Below are 26,082 nucleotides of genomic sequence, written 5' to 3'. Positions count from 1 at the left end.
AAGATAGACCAGGAAAGAATTTTGCACTGCCCATCCAAATTATCCATGTTTACCTTGAAGGTGGCTGGGGTTCTACTGTACTTGACATGTAGTGCAAGTTTGTTCCAGAGGTGAAGAATACTTTTGGGATATGAATCTATCACACCGAATGTGTTATTTATCTGTTGATGAAGGTTTGGTTCCTTTAACAGAGTATTAGATACAGAGAACCACAACAGAAGTACTGGACTGGCAGCAAGTAAGAGACCGGATGTAATTTTTTGAATGCTTTCTGTCTTCCTTTAACAGAACTTCTTGAGAAATTATACTAAAAACACATCAGATCAATTTAAAACTTAGCCTATTCATATTCACCTCCGGTGGGGACTTATAGCCTTTACTTATTCCAACAAAAAGGAAGGAGGATGTGACTTACACAATAAGGCAGTCATTCACTGAAAGGTGAAGCCTAAAAAGTAAACTTTAGGCATGATACATTGTGAGAAGCAGAAGCTACCGTAACTGAAAACTCATTTGGGACATTAGAGACATAAATTACATCAACCGTTCTCTTTTTCTACATTGGGGTGGGGTACCATATCATCAGTGACTGTTACATAGAGCCAGTATTCACAACACCAGACATGAATGACAAGTATATTAATTATGTGAGGAGCTAACATCTGTGTGATTCAGCAGCATTCAGATGAAAAAGAGAGTTGTTTCAAACCCTCTATGTTATCAGTCTGAATGGTTTTGCTCCCAAAAATAAAATGGTTTGCACCTCCCAGTAAAATGTTTTTGGCATAAGCAGTAAATTCTGTCTTGTTACTGGAGTGATGGTGAGAGAAAGAAGATAGGTAGACACAACTTAGAGATAGGAACCTAGGAAGCACTGGTTTGAGCAAGACATATGATAAGGGTGTCTTCTGGTTGTGATTACTCAGGGCTGGCATTTGAACCCTAGTATCGGTTTGTGTAAGCATGGTACAACTGCTGTTTTCCCAGTTATTGTATCGAGATTTGCATTATTATATACTTGTGCTGCTGTATTTTTACACTACATGGTGTACATTTTACAGTTGCCCAATAATGTTTTAGACAAAAGAACTATTATCAATGCGGTCTGTGAGATCTGACTTGGGAAGGAACTGAAATGGGTTTGACCGATTACCTCCCGTTCTCCTTCTAGTTCATACCAAGATATGCAGCTAAAGGAAGCTGTCCCTCAGCTAGATGCTGGTGAAGCAGGGTGGTTTATGGAGTATTCTTCAGGAATAACTGCTTCTGATTTCTTTGTATATGGTGATCATGAATATGGAATCTGTAGCATTAGTTTCCTTTCCTAAGATCCACTAAAGTACATCACCACTGCCATTAGGAAAACCTAAGCAGAAATACAAGATTGGTATGTGTAAGAAAATGTACTCATTTAAGACCCAGAATGTTATTTTCTGGCTTTTTGTCACACAAATCGAAAAGACTGTTTGCATTCATCATATAGTAGTGTGGCATAGAAATATGTAATTTAGTGTGAAACAACAGAATCAGTGAGAAGAAAAAAATTAATGAGGCAGAAATAGCTCTCATCAGTGATCGGTTCCTGTACATGTGAGGCATAAACTCATGTACTGGACATTTTTTTCTTTACAGTGACAGTTAAATAGTGTTTGAGCTGCAGTTTTGGTTGAAAAGACAAGCATCTTTGTGTAGCACCATAACTGGAACTAAAGATAAAGAGTAAATTAGCCTTGAGCTGTCTGTCAGTCTGACTTTGATAACTCTGCTCTTTAAAAGGGGGCTTTCATGTTTATGGAAGAAGTGACGTCAAAGTAAAAATGAATGCCTAATTTTAAAAAAAGAAAAGGCTAAACATATAATACTGAAATAAGACCCTTGTGTGAACTGTTTATTTCTTAATATGCATAACTAATTTGGTTAGGTTGTTATAAGGAATCTTCTATTATGAGAGTCCATGCAAAGTACTGTGAAGGACTTTGAAAAAAAAATCCTTTGCAATAGCTTAGAAATATAAAATCACTTGTCACTTTTTTGGGTAACAACTGGTGGATTAAAAGGGACACTACTGCACAATAACAACGCTAAAAAGGAAGAAATAATTGTATCATGCTGGAAATGCTTGAATATAACCATTACCAGGTAATCTTTTCTATTTAAACTTGTATCTGTCCTAGCTCTTAGTCTTCTCTGAAGGATCAGCTTTAAGAACTCGAATTAGAGTATCTGACTACTACTATTACTAATAATATGTCTGATCATATTGATACTAACCTTACAGAAAATCATTTAGATTGTTTTATATTTATTTAGTAGTAAAACAATTCAGTTGAACTTTGCTTAATATCAAGTACATTCTTCAGTCCGTTTGCTTTTCTATGAACAGTCTTTACAATGGTTAACAGTTTATCAGTTGGTTATATAAGCACTCATGATTTGATTAGAAAGAACAGGCATGGTTATGCAAAGTTTGTGTATAAATCCATTCCTTAACTGTTTCAAATGTAAACAAATTAATTTAGTGGATATGTTTTTATAGTATTGAAAGTAAAACAATCTTTTTTTCTCTGATATCCAGGTGCAAACTCACCTTGAAAACCCAACAAAGTATCACATTCAGCAAGCTCAGAGGCAGCAAGTAAAACAATACCTGTCTACCACTTTAGGAAACAAGCTTGCAAACCAGGCTTTGAGCCTTCCCTGTCCAAATCAGCAAAGTGAACATGGTATGCCCCCTGGACCAGGTGGTAGTGCCCCAAATAGTCCAATGGCACTGCTTACCCTCAACACCAGCTGTGAAAAAGAGGTATATTTTGGCATGCTATTTGTATATTAGTGCTAAAGTGAAAGCTATGGAAGTTTCACCTGCTGGGATGCAGCCGCGTTAATTTTATGCATGCATATATCTGTATTAATGTCGTTTGCATATTATGTACACATGCATAGGTACACACACACTTGTATATGTAGATATTTGTTTATTTGTCTCTGTTATCTAACATATATATATATATATATATATATATATATATATATGTGTGTGTGTGTACACATATACATACATACATACACACACAAAAGCACACACATGTATATGTGTGTGAGTGTGGGTATGTATGTATTATATATATATTGGTATATTAGTGCTAAAGTGAAAGCTATGGAAGTTTCACCTGCTGGGATGCAGCCGCATCAATTTTATGGATGCATATATCTGTATTAATGTTGTTTGCATATTATGTACACATGCACAGGTACACACACACTTGTATATGTAGATATTTGTTTATTTGTCTCTGTTATCTAACATATATATATATATATATATATATATATATATATATATATATACGTGTATACACATATACATACATACATACACACACAAATGCGCACACATGTATATGTGTGTGAGTGTGTGTGTGTATGTATGTATTTTATATATATATATATATATATATATATATATATATATATATATATATATCACACACACAAAACTTTTTTCATTATTGCTAATGGTTATTCCTAAAAATCAATTAGAGACTGTTCTGTATGTGTGAAGCTTATGTAACAAGGCAAGCAACATTTAGGTCTGTATGTCTGTGATTGGATTTATATTCACGGATATTGATTTTTACCAACAGAATATTTACACCTGGCTTAATGTGTGACTTTTATTTTTTAACTGTTTAATAACTTAACACATTGCTTTTTCTTTTTTTTTTTTTTTGCAATGTTTTTATTTTGAAGTATCAGAGGGGATGCAGAAACTGTAGAGAGAACACAGTAATACATAATATAAAAGGCATAGTTTTTTCTGATGTATTAGTATGGGGTTATAAGAATTGACATTAATATTGCTTAATATTACTCTCAGATATATTTGGTTTGTAAATTTATGTCTGTATCACGGTATAAAATTTTGAGTTATTTTGTTTAGAAGCTGAATATCATTAGTAATAATAGCAACAATTATAAAGGGCTTGTTTTATTACAAACATGTTTGAGAAGTTACAGTACTAATGCAGCACAACTTAATAAGTAAAATGCATTTGTTTATTGGAAATGAGCATCCTTTTTTTATATAAAAGCAACATTTTAGTTTCTTGTACTTTCTTTTGTGGTTTGATATAGTACTACGGAAACATCAAAGACTTGTTAAAAATGTTTCTTTTGGTTTTGATGTAGACTAGGCAGCAGCCTGAGATGAGAGCTTTACATACTAGTATATTTGGTACATAAAATGCTTTTACTGTTTTTTCTTTTTTGCTTTGTATTGTGCAAAACAGTGTAACTCTGTTACATGTTCAGTATATAAGCAATGTGGTTCACAAACATTTTTACTTTAATAATCTATTCATTCATTCATTCATTCAGGTATTAATTTGTTATCCAAATCATTGTGCTGAACCGTTTTATTTTAACTATGGCCAAACTACATTTACCTTGTACAAATGTGTTATATGTTTTATTACATATAATTATAATCACAAATAGCTACATTACAGACTTGCATGCTGACAGAATAATACATTAATAGCACATTGGTACAAACACTCCAGTCTTGTGGTTGTTCTGGTGATTCTGATATAGAGAGCAGCTTGTTTAAGTAGTGAACAGCTAATAGTGAACCCATAATAATGCTCTGCAGACATTGTACTAATTATGTCCCTTACTAAAATTAAACAGATGACAAGACAACATAGATTACGACAGTAGATATGTCCTGCTTAATCTTCCCACTTATCTACTTCCCAGATAAGATGCACATCGTTTTTATCTCACATTTGGATGCTTCGAGTCCCAACAATAATCATCCCCTTTTCTGCCCTTTGTGCTCCTAATGTCTATCATATTTTCATTTTACATCCTGCTAAGGAAACTGTTTTCATGCATCCACATTTTGCTTTGCAAACAAAAAATAAAAACAAAAAAGAATGCTCCGTCCTGCTCTATGTGCACATTTTGTCCTGGTGTTCCTTTACATCTGTAAGATATTATGAATTAAATACAAGCAAAGTAGACTTCCATGGATGTGTGTGTCCCTGAGTGTGTGCCTTGTTTAAGCTTCCATTAAAGTTTTGGAGAATAATAGACAAAAATGGGTGACTTCTTTGCACTGTGTGATCTCTTTGGAAGTGACCCTGTGGATAATCTTAGAATGCCGTAACATATGTGCATTTGAAGTTGGTAACTGATGTACTATGAAAGTTCACCAAGTCATACTTGGTGACTTAAAATACAGTTTTTCAAACATGTTCATTCAAAACACAGATATAAATTCATGCAGAAAGCAAACTGCTCTACATTGTCTTTTGGGGTGCTGTATTCCCTCCATCCCCCCTCACTGCTTAAGTCAGGCCATATTACAGAAAATGAAATGCTTCAGTTATCCAGCATAACTTAAGTATCAATTGCCTTTGCATCTGGCCTTATTTTATTAATTCTTATGCTCACAGATTTCAGTTAGATGTCTTCTTCTAATTACCATGCTCTGGCAGCCTCACCGAGGTATAGCAGAGGGTGGTAGTGATGATAACACTGAGTTGTTCTTCCAGCTTACCATCACCACTGCAAGGCATCAGAGAGAGAACCTTTCTACACAGTCAGGATAACTGTTCACCAGAAAGTTAAACATACTTTATGGCACAGGAGCAGGGGAGCTAATGGTGATGCTAGTAATACAAGCTGTAGTAGGGAGTAGTGTACAAGGCTCAGCCAGGAAACGGAGAAGAGAGTCATGGATCACCACCTTGCATTTACTGTGTGACCAGACTTTAGACTACTATTATAAGCACTTCATGGTGGAGACTAGCAGGATAAATGTTGGTACTAAGAGAAGGTGCTTTTTGTAGCATGCATACCTGACCTGTAGTCAGGCCATTACATGCTCCTTCAACACTAGCAACGAGAGAAGAACTAACAGTTTGAAAAAAATGAGAATAACTCATTCCAGTATACTGCCCTCCTTGTATCCAGCAGTCATTTGAAAGAAAAATACATTAAAAATTTAGGCACAGCATTCACTTTAAGCAAACAAAATACATTAAAAAGGAAAAAAAAGTATCATAGACTGGAGTGGAATACTGGAACCCGTTTATTGACTAGTTGTCCTTAATTGTGCTTGGTTGACAAAACAGTTTTTACTATCCCATAAGGTAATTAAGAAGACTACCACCTACTTATTCTGTCCAAGGGCATTTTTATGTCTGTCTTACAAGGCCTGACACTCTTTTTCTCTTTCGGACTGCACTGCCTACTCAGGAGGAATGCTGCACCCCATACTGCACTTACACGCCCCCAAACTCAGTTACATAGTCTTCATTTATTGCTGAATTATGGCACTTGTTTCTGTTTGCCTGTGCATAGGAGCTCCAGCAGACTGTCATCTTAGCATTCCTTTTGGTTATAGTAATGAGGAGCACTGATTAAAAACAAAATAAAAACGGGCCCATCGACAAGCTTTGAAATAGTTTTTGTGCAATAACGTACGTAAAATAAAATAGGCTTAGATACAAGTAAACTCTAAAATATGTTAAGAACATAATAAGATTGGCTTGAAAAAAGAATACAAAGCTATCGTTAGTTACCAATCTAAAAATAAAATTTGCATAGAGAAAGAATAATAAACTGTTTAACAGAAATTCCTCTCTGGAATTATCCATGGAATACATACAAACAGGTGTGGATATTTACAGTTAACATTGCAGTGACTGTAACTTACAAGTGCTTTCAGCTATTTAAAGGACAAAGAAGCTCATTAGATATTGCAGAATTGCAGCCAATGGTATTTAATGGATTTTAGAATAGCAAATCTAGTCATAACGTGAAAAAGGTAATCAAATGCTTCTTTATTAGAAGATGTACGTCTATGGGTAGTTCATACAGAATTATTAATGCCGTGTTGCTGTGCCAAAAAAAAAAATACTTGTAGTGGTAGCAGTTTAGGAAGTAAATCATTCCAGATTTTCAATTCACTTTAAAATTCAGTGTATGTAACAAAAAGTGGTCCAAACCACATGAAGTTGGTGTAGGCAGAATCTTTACTATGCATTCTTCATTTGAGGCAGGTTGTGTGATCATCTGCATGGATATGCAGGAGACTTAGCACTATCATTATATCTATGAGCTCCATGTTAAAAGCTGCTAAGGAACAGCAGTGGCATATTCCCTGCATACCTTTCTGTGAAATTAATTAGACTTATAAAACACATGCTGTTTGTTCCTAAACTGATGAGGTTTCTTCCACAATGAAGTAAGTACCCCCAACCCGCTGTCCCATGCTGCAGAGGCCTTGTAGCTGGCATTCAGGTATTCAGCCAACATAAGAGTACATTCCAAGCCATTAGTCCAACATTTTAGTGTAAATTTTCTACAAGAGATAAAAATGTGAGCCAGGGTCTTTACAGATATTTGTCTGTAAATTCAGAACCACTACAAATGATTACATCAGACTGGCAGTTAGTGCAGCTAGAAGGGGAGTGAAGATTTACAGTTTTGTTTAGGTAATATGAAGCATATTGGTGCAGTTGCATATGCTTTGTTGAAACAGGAATATGAATCTGAGTCTGAATTTTGTGTAGCAGGTCATATTCTATAAGCTTGAAGTTAGGGATTGCCACAGTTTGGGTCCAGGAACACAGAACCTGATCAGACCAGTGGTGCTTAATTTCATTTATTGTATTTGTTTCCTGCAGTATCACCGTTAGTTATTTAGCTGTGACAGCACCTAACATTGCTGATACTCCTGCAGAATCACTCACTGTGGGACATGGAGATGTAATACAGAACACTAAATAAATCTCAGACTGTACAGTTTTCACTCACTCTCCAATGTATAACATATATACACGAGACTTATAAACAAAGCTATGGCATCAAAGTCCAAGGAATTCATTGTACCACTGTATTTGGCTTTCATCAGACCTATCATTGGGTACGATGCCCCATTTTGGTATGTACCTAACCAGGCATATACAACAACAACTGGAATGTCCACAGAGGTTCCTCACTAAAAGAATACAGGGCATAAGTAATATATCCCATACAAACCGCCTCAAGGCCCTATCCCTGTATTCTGTCTCCTACAGGCTTTTGAGGGGAGATCTATGCCTTGCATACAGGGCATTGTCAGACCCCACTCTGATGGACCTCCTGCATAGCCACAAAACAAACAGCACCAGAATTACCTGTTCTAGACTTAAACCTTGCCTGTGATTTAAATAGGACTTGCTGGAGAGCTAGGTATGTATCCCAGAGACTACCCCATCTCTGGAACAGGCTCCCCATCCATGTGAAGCAGAGGTCATCCCTAACCCAATTCAAATGCAACTTGGACAACTGGATATATAACAGGAAATTCATCCCTGGGTTGGCACCTGTGCCTCTAATTGACAGAGGCAGCCTGTAAATGGTTCATCTCCCAGGCCCCGGCTTGTAAATGTTTCATCTTCCAAGCCCCTGCTTACACGTATCAAGGGTGCCAGAAATCGTCAGAGATTTGGTTTGCATGGCTAGGCTTAAAAAGGCCATTGTGGTCGTTAGCCTAGTATACACCTATAAATCTATGAGAGAGGTATGCAATTAGGAACCTTACCATTACTGCTGAAGCCCTACTTGAAATTCAGAACTTTCTTTTCCTGTGTATGCCAGCAGACTGTGTCATGTTTAATTACAGACATAGGTATAGGAATAATACAAGTTACACTGCACTTGCTGCAGTCCATGTGGATTAACATTTCCTAATTTATGTACCCTTTTACTTCTTGTAAAATATCTAGTCTCTTGGCTACCTTAGGTCTTTTGCTCATGTGCATTATAGGATCTTCTTAAGGACCACAAGATGGCATCCTGTCACTTGTTAGTTTATATAATTCTAATCATTAGCTTTATTGTTGAGTGCTCAATAGTTGCAAGACTACAACCAACAATTACAAATGACAGAGGGTATGTACTTATTCTTGGCAAGTAAGCTGCACATACTGACAAGGGACTAGCAGTATCTGGTGCATAGGGCTCAGCATTTGTAAACACATTTCTATGCCTCGGCTGACTCACCGCTCCTTGTGCAGATGCCAGCTTACCTCAATGGACTTACTGAATATCTTTAACTGTCACTGTGGCATAAACTTTTTAATAGGTTATAGCATGTGCATGCAAAGCAGAAATTACAGCTGTCAAAAAAAATATATATATATATATATATATATTGCTGTACTGACTGGAGTTTTGTGTTCCTGATGGACTCACCCTTGGTAGATGTCTCTCAGAAAAGAGATGAGAAAAACAGAGCTCCATAATGCCTCAGTGATGGTTAAATTGAAGAATCTAAGATCATCTCTAAGACCAAGGATACTGGGGCTAACTTACTCAGCCAGGCCTAAAGATGGTGTGCAGCAATGACTGCTTGCTTTTGAGGTAAAGCCACATAGTCCAGCTGGGCTTGCCAGAAAAAGCTGTGTGGAACTGTGGCATGGACTCAACACCTCAAGTTGAAATGGGGGCAAGCACAAAGGAAGTTAGCTGACATGTAAGAGTGGGCTAGATTAAGATTTTATTTATTTGACATTTGTTGACCGGGATACTTTGACTGTGCAGATGCCCTTTTTCAGAGGAGACCTGAGGAGAAAAGCTCCAACGGATACAGTACATGAATATACAATGACATAAGAACATAGAATGGACATTGGCATTGGACACAGACCCTTGGGACTTGGAGTGTCACTGCATTGCAGGGCAATGAGCTGGAGAGTGTGGGGAGGTTGGAAAGTACCAGCAGGAATTATCTGGTCTTAGCTCTACATACATCAGCGTTTCTCAAGTAGAGGAGTATTCACAAATTCTTGAGTGGGTGCTGTACAGGTGGATTTTGTGCCAGTAAATCAATAGGTCATCTCAGCGAGACTGTAGGTTTCAAGAAGGAAAACTGTTTCTGCTGACTATTTAGTCTTCTTAGATACCCAGAAGCCCAGTCCTGTAAACAGTACTATCTGAAAGTTATATAGTTCTGCTGGAAGATATCAATTCAGATTAACCAGGGATGATGTCAATATCTGGAGGAAAGTGATTGGGATGAATAGCTTCCCTTATGCAAACCCAAGTGGGGAAATGGAATGACTTTTGGACTTCTACATTAGTCTTGGCTTGGAAATAAGTAGTACAACGTTTGAATATGAAAATGCTAATTAGTGTACTTGTTTGCAGATTAACTTAGGCCAAAGCCCAGTGCTTGTTTTTGTAATCATACCATCAGACCAGAGGTCATTCAGGTCAAGTGAGCAGGTGAGCTGTCAAATGATCAATAGTTGTGGATGAGTTGGACTAGATGGCATTAGCCAGACCCAGGTAACCATAATGTGTAGTAATGATGCCCTAGAAATACCTAGATGGTGGGTTTATATGGGAGGAGTTTAACTTCTACTTCAAGAAGAGCTTCTGCTGCATAACTGGGTGGTCACAGATATGGAGTCTGAATGGACTCTGCTCAAGACATCAGTAACTATGGCAGTATCAAAGGTCTGTGGTCTACACTTTTCATACAACTCACCCTAGAACATGCTGGTGGATACCAGAAGTGAAGAAAGTTATCAGGTTAAAGAAACAAGCCTTCTCCATAGTGTTAGCACGGGCAGGTCCCAGGATCTGACTTTTATTTTCTGAAAGCTAAAAAAGCAGCAGATGCTATAGTCACAAAGCAGAGGCCTACGTTTGAGAAGAGAGTGGCAAGATGATGGGCAATGACTTATTAGATGGTGGCAAACCATCTGGTTACTCAGGAGGGGAGGGCTGCTGCTAATGCTGCTCTCAGCAATGATGAAGAAACAGTGATTTTAATTTGGTACATTAATGAAAATTGGTAGGAACTCACTGAAGGACTCCTGAATCCAATGGACATACCTTCCACTGAGGAGGGTGTGCCAGAAGCAGGTGCCGGAATTGAATCCATTGAGGTCATCACCTTGAGAAGGCTACAGGAATGGATGGATTTTCATGCAGAAATGCTGAAGATGCTGGATGTTGTTGGGGAGTCATAATTAACTAACTTTTTCAGTGTTGCATGGAAGGATGGGCTGGAAATGTAGGGTGGAGGTCCGTGTTTCATGAACAAGGACAGAAGGGTATTTCCCTGTACAGAGGGACTTACATCAGCCTTGCTGAGAAATCATGTGCCAGGGTATTGGAAAGAAGACTTTACTTAGTAGTCAAGCCTTAGTCCGGCTTTCTCAAAGACTACAGAGCTTTTAAACAAAAGGGTAGAAATCAGGTGAACATACCCCCCTCCCCCCAGTCCATGTGTGCATTCTGTTTGTTCACACTACTATAAGTTGCGTGCTTTACACACTCCGCATCTTTGTTGTCTGTACTGTCTGAGGCTTGGCTAAATATACTTTAATACCTGAAAGTCTTAGACTCTTCGCCATACCAAAACAGGTTACCCATAAATATCTGAATGTCAGAGTGTAACAGTGCATTAGCTGAGTGGTTAGGATCCCTATCTCACAGGGGCAGGGTTCAGTTCTGAACCTCAGTCATTGCCCATGTCTCATTTGTATGTTTCCCCACACCTGTGTGGATTTTCTCCAGGATCCAGTTTTGTCCCACTTTCAAGTAACCATGTTGACTAATTAATTGCTGTAAAACCTTGCACTTGTGTTTAGTCTGGCCCTTGCTGCATAGGTCATAGATAAAAAGGGTCCAAGACTGACAACGTGACGTATCAGCTGAATTAAATAAAAAAATGCATATACTCCTGACATACCTGTCCTTATTTCAGGTGACTATTTTGTTCACAGAATGTAATTCTTGACTGCTGATGCCCTTGTGTGATTGGTTGTTTGCTTGTAGTACTGTCCTGGGTACACTGCCATGCTGTTTTTTGTGTGTAAATGGCACAGCTAAGTGAACTTTGTGTGATCTGTTTTTTGTTCCTGATGTCACTAGCTTGGTCCTGAAAATGACAGCTGAGTGACCCAATGAATTGACCTGATTATTAAATAAAGTAAATAAGCATATAAAATAGAATACAACAAAAACTGATATTACAAAACATGGATGCATGTTATATGTTCTGTCCTAAGTTTTTGTTTTAGTTTCATTGTTCTTACCTGGAAGTTATTTTTTTCCTAAATTTGACCTCATTGCTGTTTTATTGTATTTACATCTGTTATGTTTCTTCAATGTTGTGCTTCTGGGCTGTGGCTTAAATGGGTCTAGTACAAATCAGTTCAATACCTTAGTCAAAATCTTGAATAAAGAAAAAAAAATATATAAGGATATAGTACCCAAGGAAGGATGACCGGTTTAGCAAAGTTATATAGTATGTTCTGCCAAGCTGTATTTCACAAAACTATGCCTCAGCAGACCCAGCTGACTGAAACTGATATTCCCTGTTGAAATACTGATTTCAAAAACTTCAGAAAATGCCTTGACTTATCAGGTAGCTGTGAGTCTGGCACAGCTTAATGAAAAAACTTGTTAATTGCAAAGACATTTTTAGAGAAGAGACCATTTCTGAAGAATCAGCTACGTCTGCATAGCTTGGCTCATGATGGTTTGCTTTTGCTAGTTAATACCTTATTGAACTGCATGGCTACTGTTTGGGGATGTACAGGTTAAGAAAACAGCTGCACCTATAGCTGAAGGAGTAAGTTTTCTTTGGTTATATTGTGGTGTTGCTGGACGGGGTTTTTTGTCTCATCCAGATTTGTTGCATATGAATAAAACAAGCACGGACATAATTTTAGGTGTTTCAGCAATCTCTCCTCTTAGTTTAGTGACATTTGTAGGGGGGCCAGATTTCCAGTAACTGCTGTGGGATGATGGAACTAGTCACATTTGTACAGCAGCACCCACTGTCCAAGCCTCATTCCCTGCATGCTTCCAGCAACCATATTTACAGTATGAAGGTACAGAGGCAGCACATTTCCTGAACTGCAAACATGTCTTCACCATCCAGACCCAAGCCACAAAATGGACACATCCAGACCCAAGCCACAAAATGGATGTCAGCAGTACAGTGCATTTCACTGGATTTTGCAGGTTCAGTGTTCTTGCATAGGAATTTGAGTTAAAAGTAAAAATGTAACCACATTTGGATGTGCTGTTACCTGGCCGCATCACATGAACATTACACAGTATCATTACTGATTTCACACTCACTCTTTCAAATCACTTTCTAAGCAGTATTTGACTATTTTTACATTTGCTTTGTAAAGTAGGGTCTTGGAACAATAATTACAGAAATGATGGTCAGTTATATTAAAAGTAGCATAATTGTGACTCTGTTTAATTTAGTAGCTGAAGGTTTGTAACTTTGATATTTTAAAAAGTGTCATTCAACAATATTTTGTTCAGAGCTCCTCATGAATGTGAAAATGTCATTTATCACCTCTGAGATGAGCTATGTCCCATTTTATAGGGTGGCCTAATAGTTAAGGTGTTTGCCTTACAAACACAAGGTGCAGGGTTTGAGTCGCACAAGGGATAATTGTCTAGGCTTAAAATAGCTCACAAGGGCAGTTAACCTAGTACTAACCTATGAACCTGTACAATTTTCCTTTCATTTGGTGGATTCACTCTTCGTCATACTGCAGATTTCTGTTGTATCATTCACGATTTCGCTTCATTTAGAACAGCATGTGGAAGTTTAGACGCAAAAAGTTCAAAAATAATCTGATGTTGCATGTCAGCATTTAATTTGACTAAGTGCTGTCATACCTTTGATGCTTTTTCAGTATTGTCAGTCCAGATTTGCTTGATCCAGAACATAGTATTTTAGCAATGCATACCAACATTTCAATTTTGCAACAGTACATTCCCTAGCAAATAAAACATTTTTTGTAATTGTACTTCAAAAGGCAGAATATAAAGTCATGTATGTTGGTAATCTGGGCTGTTGATATTGAAAGCCATCAATTTTAAAAACAAGCATTTCATTTTATCAGTATAGATAGCTCTGTAATAACATTTTTGAGCCATGAAATATCTTTGCGTGGCACATTGTTAAGAAAGCATTGCAGGGATGCAATGCCAACAACACAAAAGCCACCACACTGAGATTGTACTTGTCAGGATAAAAGTAATATGGAAAAAGGAAGAAGGGGATACAGTAGCTGTAACTCACAGCAAACCATGTCATAGTCAGCTACTGTTACAAAGCCGGAGACTGCACTGCCTACAGACTGATGCACTCACTGGACCATTGCTGTACACTGACAGCAGAACAAGACATCAGTATACAGGTGCCCCTCCCCCCAACAAACTGTGAAACAAGGTGTGGGTCATGGCAAGGGGTAATGGGAGCAAGACATATGGTTAAGACAGGAAATGCCCCCCCCCCCCCCAATACAGGCATTGTTACTATGCAGACTGCTGCAAACAGTTTAGTTTCACTGGTGATGTCATTATGATATTTATTAGTAGTATGTATGAGTTTAAATGTTGCTTTTCAGACATTCAGCCTTATCAGTGTATGATATTACAAGTTGTTGTTGTCTTTCGGCTTTTCCCGGTTAGGGGTCACACACAGCGAAACTCCGGTCTGCTAATGATTGGCAGTAGATTTTCACAAATGTCGAGGTACCAGCTTGACGTTCAGCCTTCAGTGAAGGCACACCCATTTACACATGTCTTTCGAACGCCCACCCAACCATGGGGAGGACATACAGGCTCTACACAGAAGGCACTCCCCGCACTCCAGCCGAGAATCGAACGGGAGAACTTCTTGCTGTGAGGCAAAGTGTATGATATTGCAAGTATACTGTAGTTATTCCACAGTGTGTTGTATTTTGCTTTGTTGCTGCATGGGGTTTCACATGGGAAGGGAACCTGTTTGGAGAATCCCATATGAGTCTAAATATTGCTGTTTAAGTATTCTGCCCACAGCCGTGTGAGGATATTATATTACATACTTCATACAATTTTGTGTCTACTGTGCTATGTTTCACTATTCTTTTACACAGCATTTCATAAGGGAACCAGTATAACCTTATATCTTGAATATTTTCCAGTCTTGATTTATCATAGGTATCAGTTTGTGGCACATTGTGCATGCAATGTTTAATTTTACATAAGGTGGCAAAAATAAGTTTATAGACTGTCAAAGGACTGCCACCCTGCTACTGTGTACATACACCAAATTACAAGATTCACACTGGAGACTAATAGTGAAATCTTTCCACTTTTTAGACTTGTGCATATTGTTCATCCAAAATATTGTGGTGTGAAATGTATTTAAAATATATTAAAAAATGTAACTGCTTTTAGTGTCACCAAATGTGAAAAAATTGACATTGATAAATGACTGCTAATATCTGAGCAGTAACTATTTTGTTTTGGTTATATTAAAAGTGAAATAGTCATAACCTGAATTAGCATGGCATTTAAATAAACCTTTTGGGTTGATAATTAGGCTTTGTTGACAAACAATTAAACAAACTGCAGAATAAAAGTACAGGCTGCCCACATAATGGATCCATTTCATTTTTCAAAGCTAGAAAGAGCACTGAATATTATTTATTAATAATTTTAGGAATATTTCCTTACATGTCACAGATAAATAACTTTAACTTTGTAGTTATATGAATGGATGTATCCAGATTTATGTATGTATGTAATATGTATGATGTAGATATGCATGTATGCTTGTGTGTGTACATGTGTGTACGTGAGAGTGTATATATAAAAAAGTGTACACACCCCTGTTAAAATGCCAGCTTTTTGTGATATAAAAAAATGAGATCACAATAAATCATTTCAAAACTTTTCCCACATTTAATGTGACCTGTAACCTGTACAATGCAATTGAAAGACAAACAAATCTGTTAGGGGAAAAAATATAAAAAATAAAAAAATGTACAATAAGCTGGTTGCACAAGTGTGCACACCCTTAAACTAATACCTTGCTGAAGCACCTTTTGATTTAGTTGAAAACTGGTCATTCAGAGTCAAGCAGTTGTAGCAAATGAACAATACAGAGATATCCTATGTACTGTGTATGAAGAATAGATGCAATGATGGAAAGACTAAGATGATTATAAACTGTAGCCAGTAGCCACACTTTTTAATAAGTACCAAGGTCTGTTACTTGCTAAGGAATTCTGACTAAAGTGAAGAGTTGGAAATGGTGGATGTCCTTCTATTCATCTGTTGCAGTATTCCTAACATAAGGTAGTTACCTGTCAAGGTAACGACCCAACGTCGGCCACTCCATCAAAGTTTTCTTCTTACTAGGGTGTGTCATATGTCTGACGTAGGCCACTAGCAGACATCAGCCATAAAAGTGATGTACACATGTACCACCCTCAGAACTTCTTTGCTACCAGTTCGATCGCCAGTACTGGACATCGCTTTGCTGTCGAATTTGCTTCCTAAACTAAAAAAGTGCCCCTTCGGGGAACTCTTTTTTTTTTTGTCTTATTCTGCTACCTTGTCTTTTATTGAGGTTACTGTCATCCAAAAAAGGGAAATGTGACTGTGAAAGACAGATTCCACATAAGGATAGTCATTCCCAGTGCCTCTTTTGCCTTGGACCCTAGCATGAAAACAAAAACTGCTCCATTTATCAGTCTTTTGTACCTAAAACCCTCTGAAGTTAGTTATCCTCCCTCACGATCTACCTAGAAAATCAGCATCTTAAGCTTTCAGCCAAGAGCACTATGGAATCCTCCTTGGACCTGACGACTGAGCCTGCTAAGTGTAAGGCCAAAAAGCATAGGCCCGAAGCCAAAGCTTCTCCTCTTGATACAGACATCTCTCATGAAGCACATGAGAGCTCAGAGACACATGCCACCATGGATCCGGAACTACAGGCCGAGCCTGTTTCGCAGGCTGCCTTGGAACCAGACATATGCACATGCAGAGAGGCTACTCAGACATCTTCCCATGTCCAGGGGGAGCCCAGGCTTATTTTGTCTGAAGTTCCTGGGGGGGGGGGGGGTTACCCAAACAGTTGTTAGGTAGGACATCAACTCGGACTTGGTAGAATGTAGGCTTACATCCAGCCCTCCTTCTTTGCACCACATGGATTCTCCAGCAAAGAAGAAGCAAAAAAAAAAAAAAACAAGCATGTGTCCCCCCTCCTGACCATCAGAAAGAATGGCAACATTTCACACAAGGCCTGTTTAAGGCTTTTATGCACTTAGGCCTTCTTCTGGTCTCCCTACTTCTCTTCCTGCCTGGCCTACCTCGCCACAGAAAAGACCTAGGCCTCAAGGCAACTTTTGAGGAAGATTCTTCTTCTGACGAGGAAAATGATCCATTGGATTACTCTTCCCAAATCCCCACACCTTTAGATTATGCCTCCCCTGAAAAAAGTCTAATGGAACAGAATCTCCCATGGAGGAAATTTATTTTGGGGAGACTATCTCTAGATGCGTGACCACTTCAAATGGGACAGTACTCAGATGTCAGAGGTCCAAAAACTTTATTATGATCTCCTCCAAGTACAGTCCCGTAGCCTTTAAGGAATTCCTCCCGTTATACCAGCCTTTTTAGATGCTTTTGCATCTACCTTTACTCATTCGGGCTCTCAGCCTCCAGCTCTAAAAAAGCCAGAGAGGTACTACAAAGTACCCAAGGACTGCAAGTTTCTTTTCAAGGCCCCAGTTGCAGACCCTTCGGTGATTGTAGTAGCCTCTGATAAGGTCTCCAAGTCGATACTTAAAACAAACTGGCAAAAACAACTAGTAAAAATGAAAAACAGGAACGGGAGCAAGTATGCAGTCCAAAAACGAAGAAAGTTTAATAACAAGTTTTAAGTGCTTTTCGTCAGCCCAACAGCTGACTTCCTCAGAAACAATTAAGACCAATAAAAAGTTCCTTATATATGGAACAAATTCAGTTGACAGTCACCAATTGCATCAATCGTATTAAAGGAACAGTAACTAGTTATGACCTAAAAATAGTAAAAAAGTGAAAAACTAGTAAAAAACATAGCTACCTATGTTAATAAACTGAGCAAACTAACACTAAATATAAATATGAATATATATGTATTTTCATATATATAAATTGAGACACCTAGACATTTAAACAGTAGAGATTAATGTGAATGCACCTGGTAAAAGTGTGTTGTTAAAACAACAGCATGTTTACATTGTCACCTTTTAAGACTGTTTAATTTTAAAACGCTACTAATCGAGCAAGAGTCATTCAGCCCCGGGAAGCTGTATGCATTCAATCTCACCTGCCAGGCTAATTCAAGTTCCTGAAGTTTAAGTGGTCTCGGACCACCCCTGATATCAGTTTTAGTTTGATCAATAATGATAAATTTAAAAGCATGGTCCTTGTAACAAGAGATGTGTTTTGCTAGTGCATTCTCAAGTTTACATTTCTTAATGGCATATTGGTGTTCGTACATTCTGTCGCGTCTCCAAGTCGCTTCCTTCCTCCTCACTTCTCCCTTCAGATAAGGATAGCAGACAGAGAGACTGGGGAAGAAAATCTATACCTCAGCCACCCTGGCCTATAGTACTCTGAACTACCAGACCCACATGACCAGGTATAATCTGGAACTTCTGTCTCAATATAAAGATATTAAGCACATTCTGGTATCTCCTATGCCTAAATTTCACTCAATTACCCTAGAAAACAAGTGTTTATACACCGACAATCCAGAACCCCACTATCAAAACCTCAAAAGAGGCCTAGAAAAACTCAACAGTTTCCTCCAACATCTTCCTCCTCTTCTCAGCTAGCTAATCAGCCTTTTCCTGTTTTTATGGGCACCTCCTCGTGACTCCTCAAGAAATCAGGGCACCCATCCCCTCTCTCAATGCCTAACCCTAATCCCTTCTATCCTGGGAACTCATCATCCAAGACTGTTGGGTGTTAAGCATCATCAAGAGGGCTACTTCATGGTCTGGCACAAGGTACCTCCCTTCAGAGCAGCCCTGGACCACCACACAGTACAAGGACAGTGGACACTCCTTCAGAGGAGGGACCACATAAACATCAAGGAAATGAAGGCACTAATCCTTGCTCTTCAAACCTTCCAATCCTTGTTCAGACCAAGAAGGTTGCATATACAAGCAGACAATATGACAGTCTTGTGATATATCAATAAACAGGGGGGACAAGATCCTATCTCCTGTGCAGACTAGCCATACATCCTTTCCAGTCAGAATGCTGTGGCAGACACTCTAAGCAGATCCAGAATACAGGCTCACGAATGGATGCTTCACAGGGATGTGTCCCTGGACATTGTCCACAAGTGGGATATTCCACAGACAGACTTGTTTGCCTTCCAACTAAACAAGCAACTTCCAAAATTCTGTGCCAGAGAACCCCATTTTCAGGCATGGAGAGTGGATGGCCTATCAATATGCATTTCCCCCCTTCCACTTATTCCGGACGTCCTGCTGAAAATTCAGCAGGACAAACCAAAAATCCTGCTGGTAACTCCCTATTGGTCAAGAGAGCATTGGTTTCCCACTGCTCCTTCATCTAGCCAAGGCCAATCACCACAAGTTACTCCACAGAGTGGACCTTCTAACACAGAAAAAGGGCTGACTCATCCACCCACACGCAGAGCTCCTCCAACTGACCCTGTGGGTGATAGAGCCCTAATCCCTTTCAGACACCTTTATTCAGAGGGCGTGCTTCAAGTCCTGCAGGAGGCTAGGAAACCTAATACCAGAAAATCTTACCTGTTCAAATGGAAGAGATTCCCACTTTGGTGTCTTAACAAAAACCAGTGGACCCCCCCCCCCCATGATTCTGTCATATCTGTGTGAATTGCTTAATGCAGGATTAGCTTACTCTTCCACAAAAGCACATCTGTCAACTAACTCTGCCTGTCTGCCACTTTCTGCACACTCAACCTCCAGATTTGAACCAAAACAATTTTTGAAAGGCATTCTTCATATTAGACCTCCCAGGAGACCTGTTGCTCCACCCTGGGACCTCAACTTTGTGCTGGAGAAATTGACTTAAGCCCCTTTTGAACCAGCTTCTTCTAGCCCTCTCAAACACTGTATTTGGAAAACTGTACTTCTGGTAGCCATTACCTCCACCACGCAGGTTTTGGAATTACAAGCCCTCATGGCATATCCTCCTTTCCTGTCTTTCCATAGAGACAGGGTTTCCCTTCGAACCAATCCTTCCTTCATGCCAAAGGTAGTCAATGAATTGTCCTTAAATTAGGCTATTCATCTTCCCACCTTTTTCCCTCCCCCCAGAACAGTAGTGAGAGGATCCTTCACACCCTTGATGTACACAAACAACTCATGTTTTACTTACACAAGACCAAACCCATTAGGAAATTAGACTAACTGTTTTTGTGTCCTCTCACCCCAGGACTCTGGGACTGCCTGTGTTCAAACAGACCATCTCCAACTGGATATCCAAATCCATTGCCTTCTGCTATTCTTACCGTGGTAAAGTCCTTCCAGGCTCAGTCAAAGCCCACCCCACAATGACAGTGTCTTCATTGGGTAGCGTTCTCAAGGGATTGGACACCAATTATATCTTAGAACAGCTATATGGACATCTGTTCACACCTTCACCAAACAATATAAGCTGGATTCCATTTCCAAATCAAGTGCAGGATTTGCCAGGGCCATTCTCCATGACTTCATGGAAACTTCCACTGCCATTCTATGCCTTGGCTGACTCATGCATGACCTTTTGTACTCTCCCTTATGTCAGGAATACTGCAACAGATAAATAGAAGGACATAGATCAGTTGTGTAAGAACTACCATAACGATAGATTTCCTTCTCTTTTGTGTTGCAGTATTCCATCCCTCCCTCCTTCCCCCCCCACTTCTTACCTTTCTTGGATACATCAATCCTCTTTCCCTTAGACTCTCTCTCTAACTGGGGCTTCAGTTCTGAGGGTGGCATGCTGCACTTACGTAGCTTTTATGACCGACGTCTTCTAGTGATCTACCCTTGCACCCTAGGTAGTAGAAGACTTTGATATACTGGCCTACATTGGGTCATCACCTTGTCAGGCAACTCCCTTATGTCAGGAATACTGGAACAGAGAAGAGAAGGACATCTATCATTATGGTAAGTTCTTACACAACTAATTTTTGTCTTGCTAGATGTGTCCTGTGTTCTAAAATGTAGATGGGGTTATGTTAGAAATATTATACAGCACCTGTATATTCCTCAAGATGGCACTAATAACATAATGCAGCCCACCAGCACACAGTATATATAATTTGATTTTATGGTAATGTTCATGGAAATGTCAACTTTAAAAGAGAAATGCAAAGTCTTCCACGGTAGTGGTGCTGCGGTAGCGTTGTCGCCTCACAACAAGACGTTGTTCTGTTCGATTCTCAGCTAGAGTGTCTTCTGTGTGGAGGCATGCATGAATGGGCGTGCCTTCGTTGAAGGTTGTGTGTCAGGGCTGGTAACTCGGCACGTAAAAATCCACTACCAAACATTAGCAGACCGGAGTTCCGCTGTGGCGACCCCTAACCGAAGAACCCCATAAGCCAAAAGACACAACAAAAGAGAAATGCAAAGTAAAAATAGTAAGATGTGAAAGGAAGCCTTAAAACTGATTTGTGTTTGGGGAAAAAAGTTGACAAATAAATGCATGTTAGTGTGTATGTATGTGGGTGTTGTTAGGCAAACGCAGTCTACTCAAATAAGTATCTTTTCTAAACATCTTTTGGAAATGTTGATGCTCAAAGTGAATAGAATATTTAGAATTGTCTAATCTAGAGTCTACAATACAGAAGTACACAAAATATGTTTACCTGGTTGTAATTCTCTAAAACAGTCTTTTTATGGTTATAACTGGCAAAATAATGAGCCAGATTTCAAAAGAGTTGCTTTCAGTGTAAGTCTGTCTTGATTCTGTAAGGCTTGCTCTCAGTGTCAGTGACTTACTTTGTTGTAAGGCCTGTCTGTAAACAGGCTTACACCAGGGGCCAGATTCCAAAAAAAAAATGCTCTCAGTGTAAGTGGACACTTACATTGAGAACAAGTCTTTTGGAATTGGGCCCAATGTGTTCCTTTCCAATGCGCATAAAGGCAACATATTAAAGGTTAAGTACAGTTTTAAATAAAAGCTGGTTGGTATTGGCAAAAGCATGACGTTTGAGTACAAAACATACATTTCCGGCTACATCTCTACATGTAAGCGTGCATGTGTGTGGTGTGTGTGTGTGTGTGTGTGTGTGTGTGTGTGTGTGTGTGTGTGTGTGTGTGTGTGTGTGTGTGTGTGTGTGTGTGTGTGTTTGAGAAAGATACATTTAAATGCAATTATACATGGTGGAAAAAAGACAGAAATGCTCATGGAATATAACAGATTATACAGATATATTCTCATTGTATAACAGCTGTGTATTTCATAATGTCACTCCAGAACATGAATGCATCTGATAAGTTATCATTTGTAGCTGAAGCTTTAATATGTGTCATTTTTTTAAAAAATACTGTACTTATGCCATTGTCTGCATTTTTGTAAAGAAGCATTTTTATATCTTACTGCGCCTTGTGTTTAGTAGGCAGCCTGTAAATAACATATTATTTATTAAGTTGCCTGTTAAGAACTGAATCAGTTTTTCGTTACAGATGGATGATGTTATCGATGATATAATTAGCTTGGAGTCAAGTTATAACGAAGATATCCTGGGAATAATGGATCAAGGACTCCACATGACCAACACGGTGATTATTTTAATGAATTAACTATCAGAGTTTTCCACGGGATTGCATACACACATATTAACAGTGTGCCATTTCTGCAGTGTGCTTTGGTTTCCAAGTATAATTACTGCCTACAGAACTGTTTTGTGTTTATAGTTTTACTGAATTTTAAGTAATCATGCAGGACACATCTTTCAGAAAGGTTTGTATAAGCAGTCCTCTCACCTGTGTGGTGTGGACTATCGCAACTCTAGCAGTCTACATCTATGTTGCATTCCATTACATTTTTCTTAAAAAGCATAAAATAAACAAATGCAAATATGTTGGCAACAATAAAAGCCTATTAAAACTGTACAAATAGCAATGTTATCAGTAATACGTATTCTTTCCAGTGATAATAGTCAGTGCATTCAGAGTCTTTCCATAAATATATAATATATTATAATGCTCACAACCCCCAAATTATATTTGTTAAAATTTCACAAACAAATTGCCATTTCTTGGAAACTGTACTACCCAAACATTTAACGGTAGGACATTTTTGTTAACCAAAGTATCATGTGACAACAAGAAAGTCCTCTGTGAGTGTGTGTTTATTGAGCTATTTATAGAAATATGAAAACATACTCTTAATTCTATAATTAGCAATATAAATAACACTGAATATATCTAATGATGTGCAAATATCAAAGACTGTTTTAGTCAAGAACATCTGAGGTTTCACTTGATTTCATGCAACAGTTTGTAAGTCACTTTTTTGGAAGTATTAAGTTGTTGTTGTTGTTGTTGTGTCTTTCGGCTTTTCCCGGTTAGGGGTCGCCACAGCGGAACTCCGGTCCGCTAATGATTGGCAGTAGATTTTTACATGCTGAGTTGCCGGCCCTGACGCACAACCTTCAATGAAGGTGCACCCATTCATGCATGTCTCCACACAGAAGACGCTGTAGCTGAGAATCGAACAGGACAACGTCTTAACTGTAAGGCGACAACGCTACCACAGCACCACCACCGCAGTTTTTGGAAGTATTAAGTACATATGTAATATTGTTTACTTTCATAATTTCTAACAAACAACTAGTGATATTTCAGGTGTAATGTAATAAAAATGGACACTGACAATGAATTTCCCCATCTCCCACCATGGTTTTTCACACTTTAACCCTTAATAACATGTAGGGTTTTTGGTTATAAAAATGTTAAAATAAATATGAAAACATGAATAATAAGTGGCAAATTAATCGATTAATTACTTTACTGCAGGCCATCCTGTTTTATCCATCTTAGTATCATTTTGTTAATAACTCCTTGCACTTTCTAATACTGCCTATTATGAGATGGTAAGTTACTTAGTTAAAGAAGCCAGAACCAAAAAAAGGTCTGGATGCCATAGGAAGCTTCGGGTGAACTGGAAATGTAAAAAATGTGGTTATAGGGTTGAGCGAGCTAAAGGTGTCTGACACTTTCACTGAAATTGTATTCCAGTGTTGTAGAACTGGAGCCATGCCATGTACCCCTGCTACTGCATGAAACCAGATTAATGCATGCTGGAGAAAAAGGAACAGAAACATGTCAATATAGTTTTGTGAACTCTTTCAGACAGTTGCACCATTCCATCACAAAACTGTCAAACAGTTGTACTTGTATTAAAAAACATTGACAGCATCATATTTTATATTTCTTTAAGAGCAAGGAAAAAGGGATGGCCTTGCAGCTGTTTTTGTATAAATCTGCTAGGAAATCCCAGTGTAATGTCAGCCAAAAAATTATTAAACCAAAATCAGGACGCCAGTGTGTATCAACTGAAACAGTTGCAATTTGGGTTACACCTACACCCACCCTCTGAACAATACCTATCAATATATATGAGTCCCCTTCAAAGGATTGTGATTTTAGAACATCGAATCACTGGTCTGTGAAGACCAGATGATTGAGGCTTTGAAATATCAAACCTTGTGAATGGAGATCGCCATACATTCAGAGCGGGAACTTTACTGTTCGCTTCCCTGTAGTGTGATCTTGGAGTTAGTATATTTAAGTAGCGGGGAGCACAACACAGGGGTGCTTGCCCCCCCTGCAAAAACATGAAATAAATTTCAAGTTTTAGATTTTTTTGCAAGGTTCGATGTTTCAGAACTTTGATTCTTTGGTCTTCGATGATCAGAGGTTCGATGTTCTGAAATTTCGATCCTTTGAAACATATATATATATATATATATATATATATATATATATATATATAGATAGATAGATAGATATTTGTATGTACCAAAATCCAAGGTCATAGCACTTCAGTGAAGGCTATATTTCAATTATAAGAATTTACATTTAGTCTTAGATTTGGCATCTTGGTTTCAGTAAGCCACCTTATTCCATTTCTGTTGCACTTAATCAAGTGTTTCAATTCTGTATGCAAACTGTGCTCAACATGATGTGTTAACAGTGACAGACTATACTTTGTAGAGCCGTGAAAGTCTGATTATTTTGTTGAGTGACTCATTTGTCATTGTAGCTCCTTGTGTGTCCTGAATGTTTGCTGCTTGTCGTGTGTCATGCTCTTAGCTTTGTCAGTGATGTCTGCCCTTTGCTGTAGATATCTACATGTGTCACATGCTTCGTGATTGTTCCCAGCAGCTGCAGCCATTAGGATGGATTCAAATGACTGACACAAATTAAAGCTATATGAAGGTCAGCATTGGCCTTGCCATTGGGTGCTCAGTTTCTTACAGCTAACTCTGATTATGTTGTCACATATGTACCTCGGACAACATTTACATGCCGCCATGTTGTTCTTGCTCATAGATGGAAAGGTTAAGTAGGTGGGACTGGTGTTCAGTTTTGGCTGTCATAGTGTCTTATTGATGGACATGAATATCATAAGCCAGTGATGGAAAAATTCTGGCAGGCAAGAAAGCAGCACATAAATTGCATTATAAATTGAACTGACGAGTTGTGAAAAGAGGTAGTTCCTTTGGAGATTCATTCCCCTAGTTGCAGTCTGTTTTCTTGTGCCACGCATTTCCTGTTGTAACTGTGAATGTGTGACCATAACCAAATGGGACATTCTAAAGCAGATACATGCAGTACAGGCAATGGGCTTCCTGAGGTTATAGTCAAGTACACATTGAATGAAGGCAGGCAGTAATTCCTGGTGTTGGAAATGCTCTAGAGTGTAAACAAAATTACTCCTTGTTAGATAGATTAGATGAATTATGTTATTAGTATTCAGTCTTTAGATAAGCACTTCATATACTTTCAGTAAAGTTAGTGCCTGTCGAAAGATGTTCATTATGTTATGCCTTTAACATTAAAATAATACTTAACACCTAAGTTGTCTTGGCAAAGAACAGCTGTAAAAATACCAAACAGACTTTAAAAAGACTTGGAATATATCTACTGCTAAAGTCATGCTGAGAATAATAAAAATAATCAGACCAGGGATTATATGAAAATTCTGCATTTCATGCATTAACTGTAC

General features: G+C 38.5%; 1 protein-coding gene across 4 annotated transcripts in view; it reads left to right on the top strand.

Moving 5' to 3' along the window:
- MITF (melanocyte inducing transcription factor) overlaps window positions 1-26,082 on the top strand; it is a 1,359,897-nt gene that overhangs the window by 1,173,740 nt on the left and 160,075 nt on the right. For all 4 annotated transcript variants that reach the window (XM_044077898.1, XM_044077896.1, XM_044077895.1 and 1 more), the window contains 2 exons: window positions 2,576-2,803; window positions 22,533-22,628. In XM_044077898.1, the coding sequence (XP_043933833.1) occupies window positions 2,576-2,803; window positions 22,533-22,628 (324 nt within the window). The remainder of the gene's footprint in view (window positions 1-2,575; window positions 2,804-22,532; window positions 22,629-26,082) is intronic.

Source organism: Protopterus annectens, chromosome 7.part0, assembly GCF_019279795.1.
Source record: "Protopterus annectens isolate FY-2018-M chromosome 7.part0, PAN1.0, whole genome shotgun sequence".
Lineage (NCBI taxonomy): Eukaryota > Metazoa > Chordata > Ceratodontiformes > Protopteridae > Protopterus > Protopterus annectens.
The sequence above is the reverse complement of the archived record's forward strand: the minus strand, read 5'-3'. Positions and strand labels throughout refer to the sequence as shown.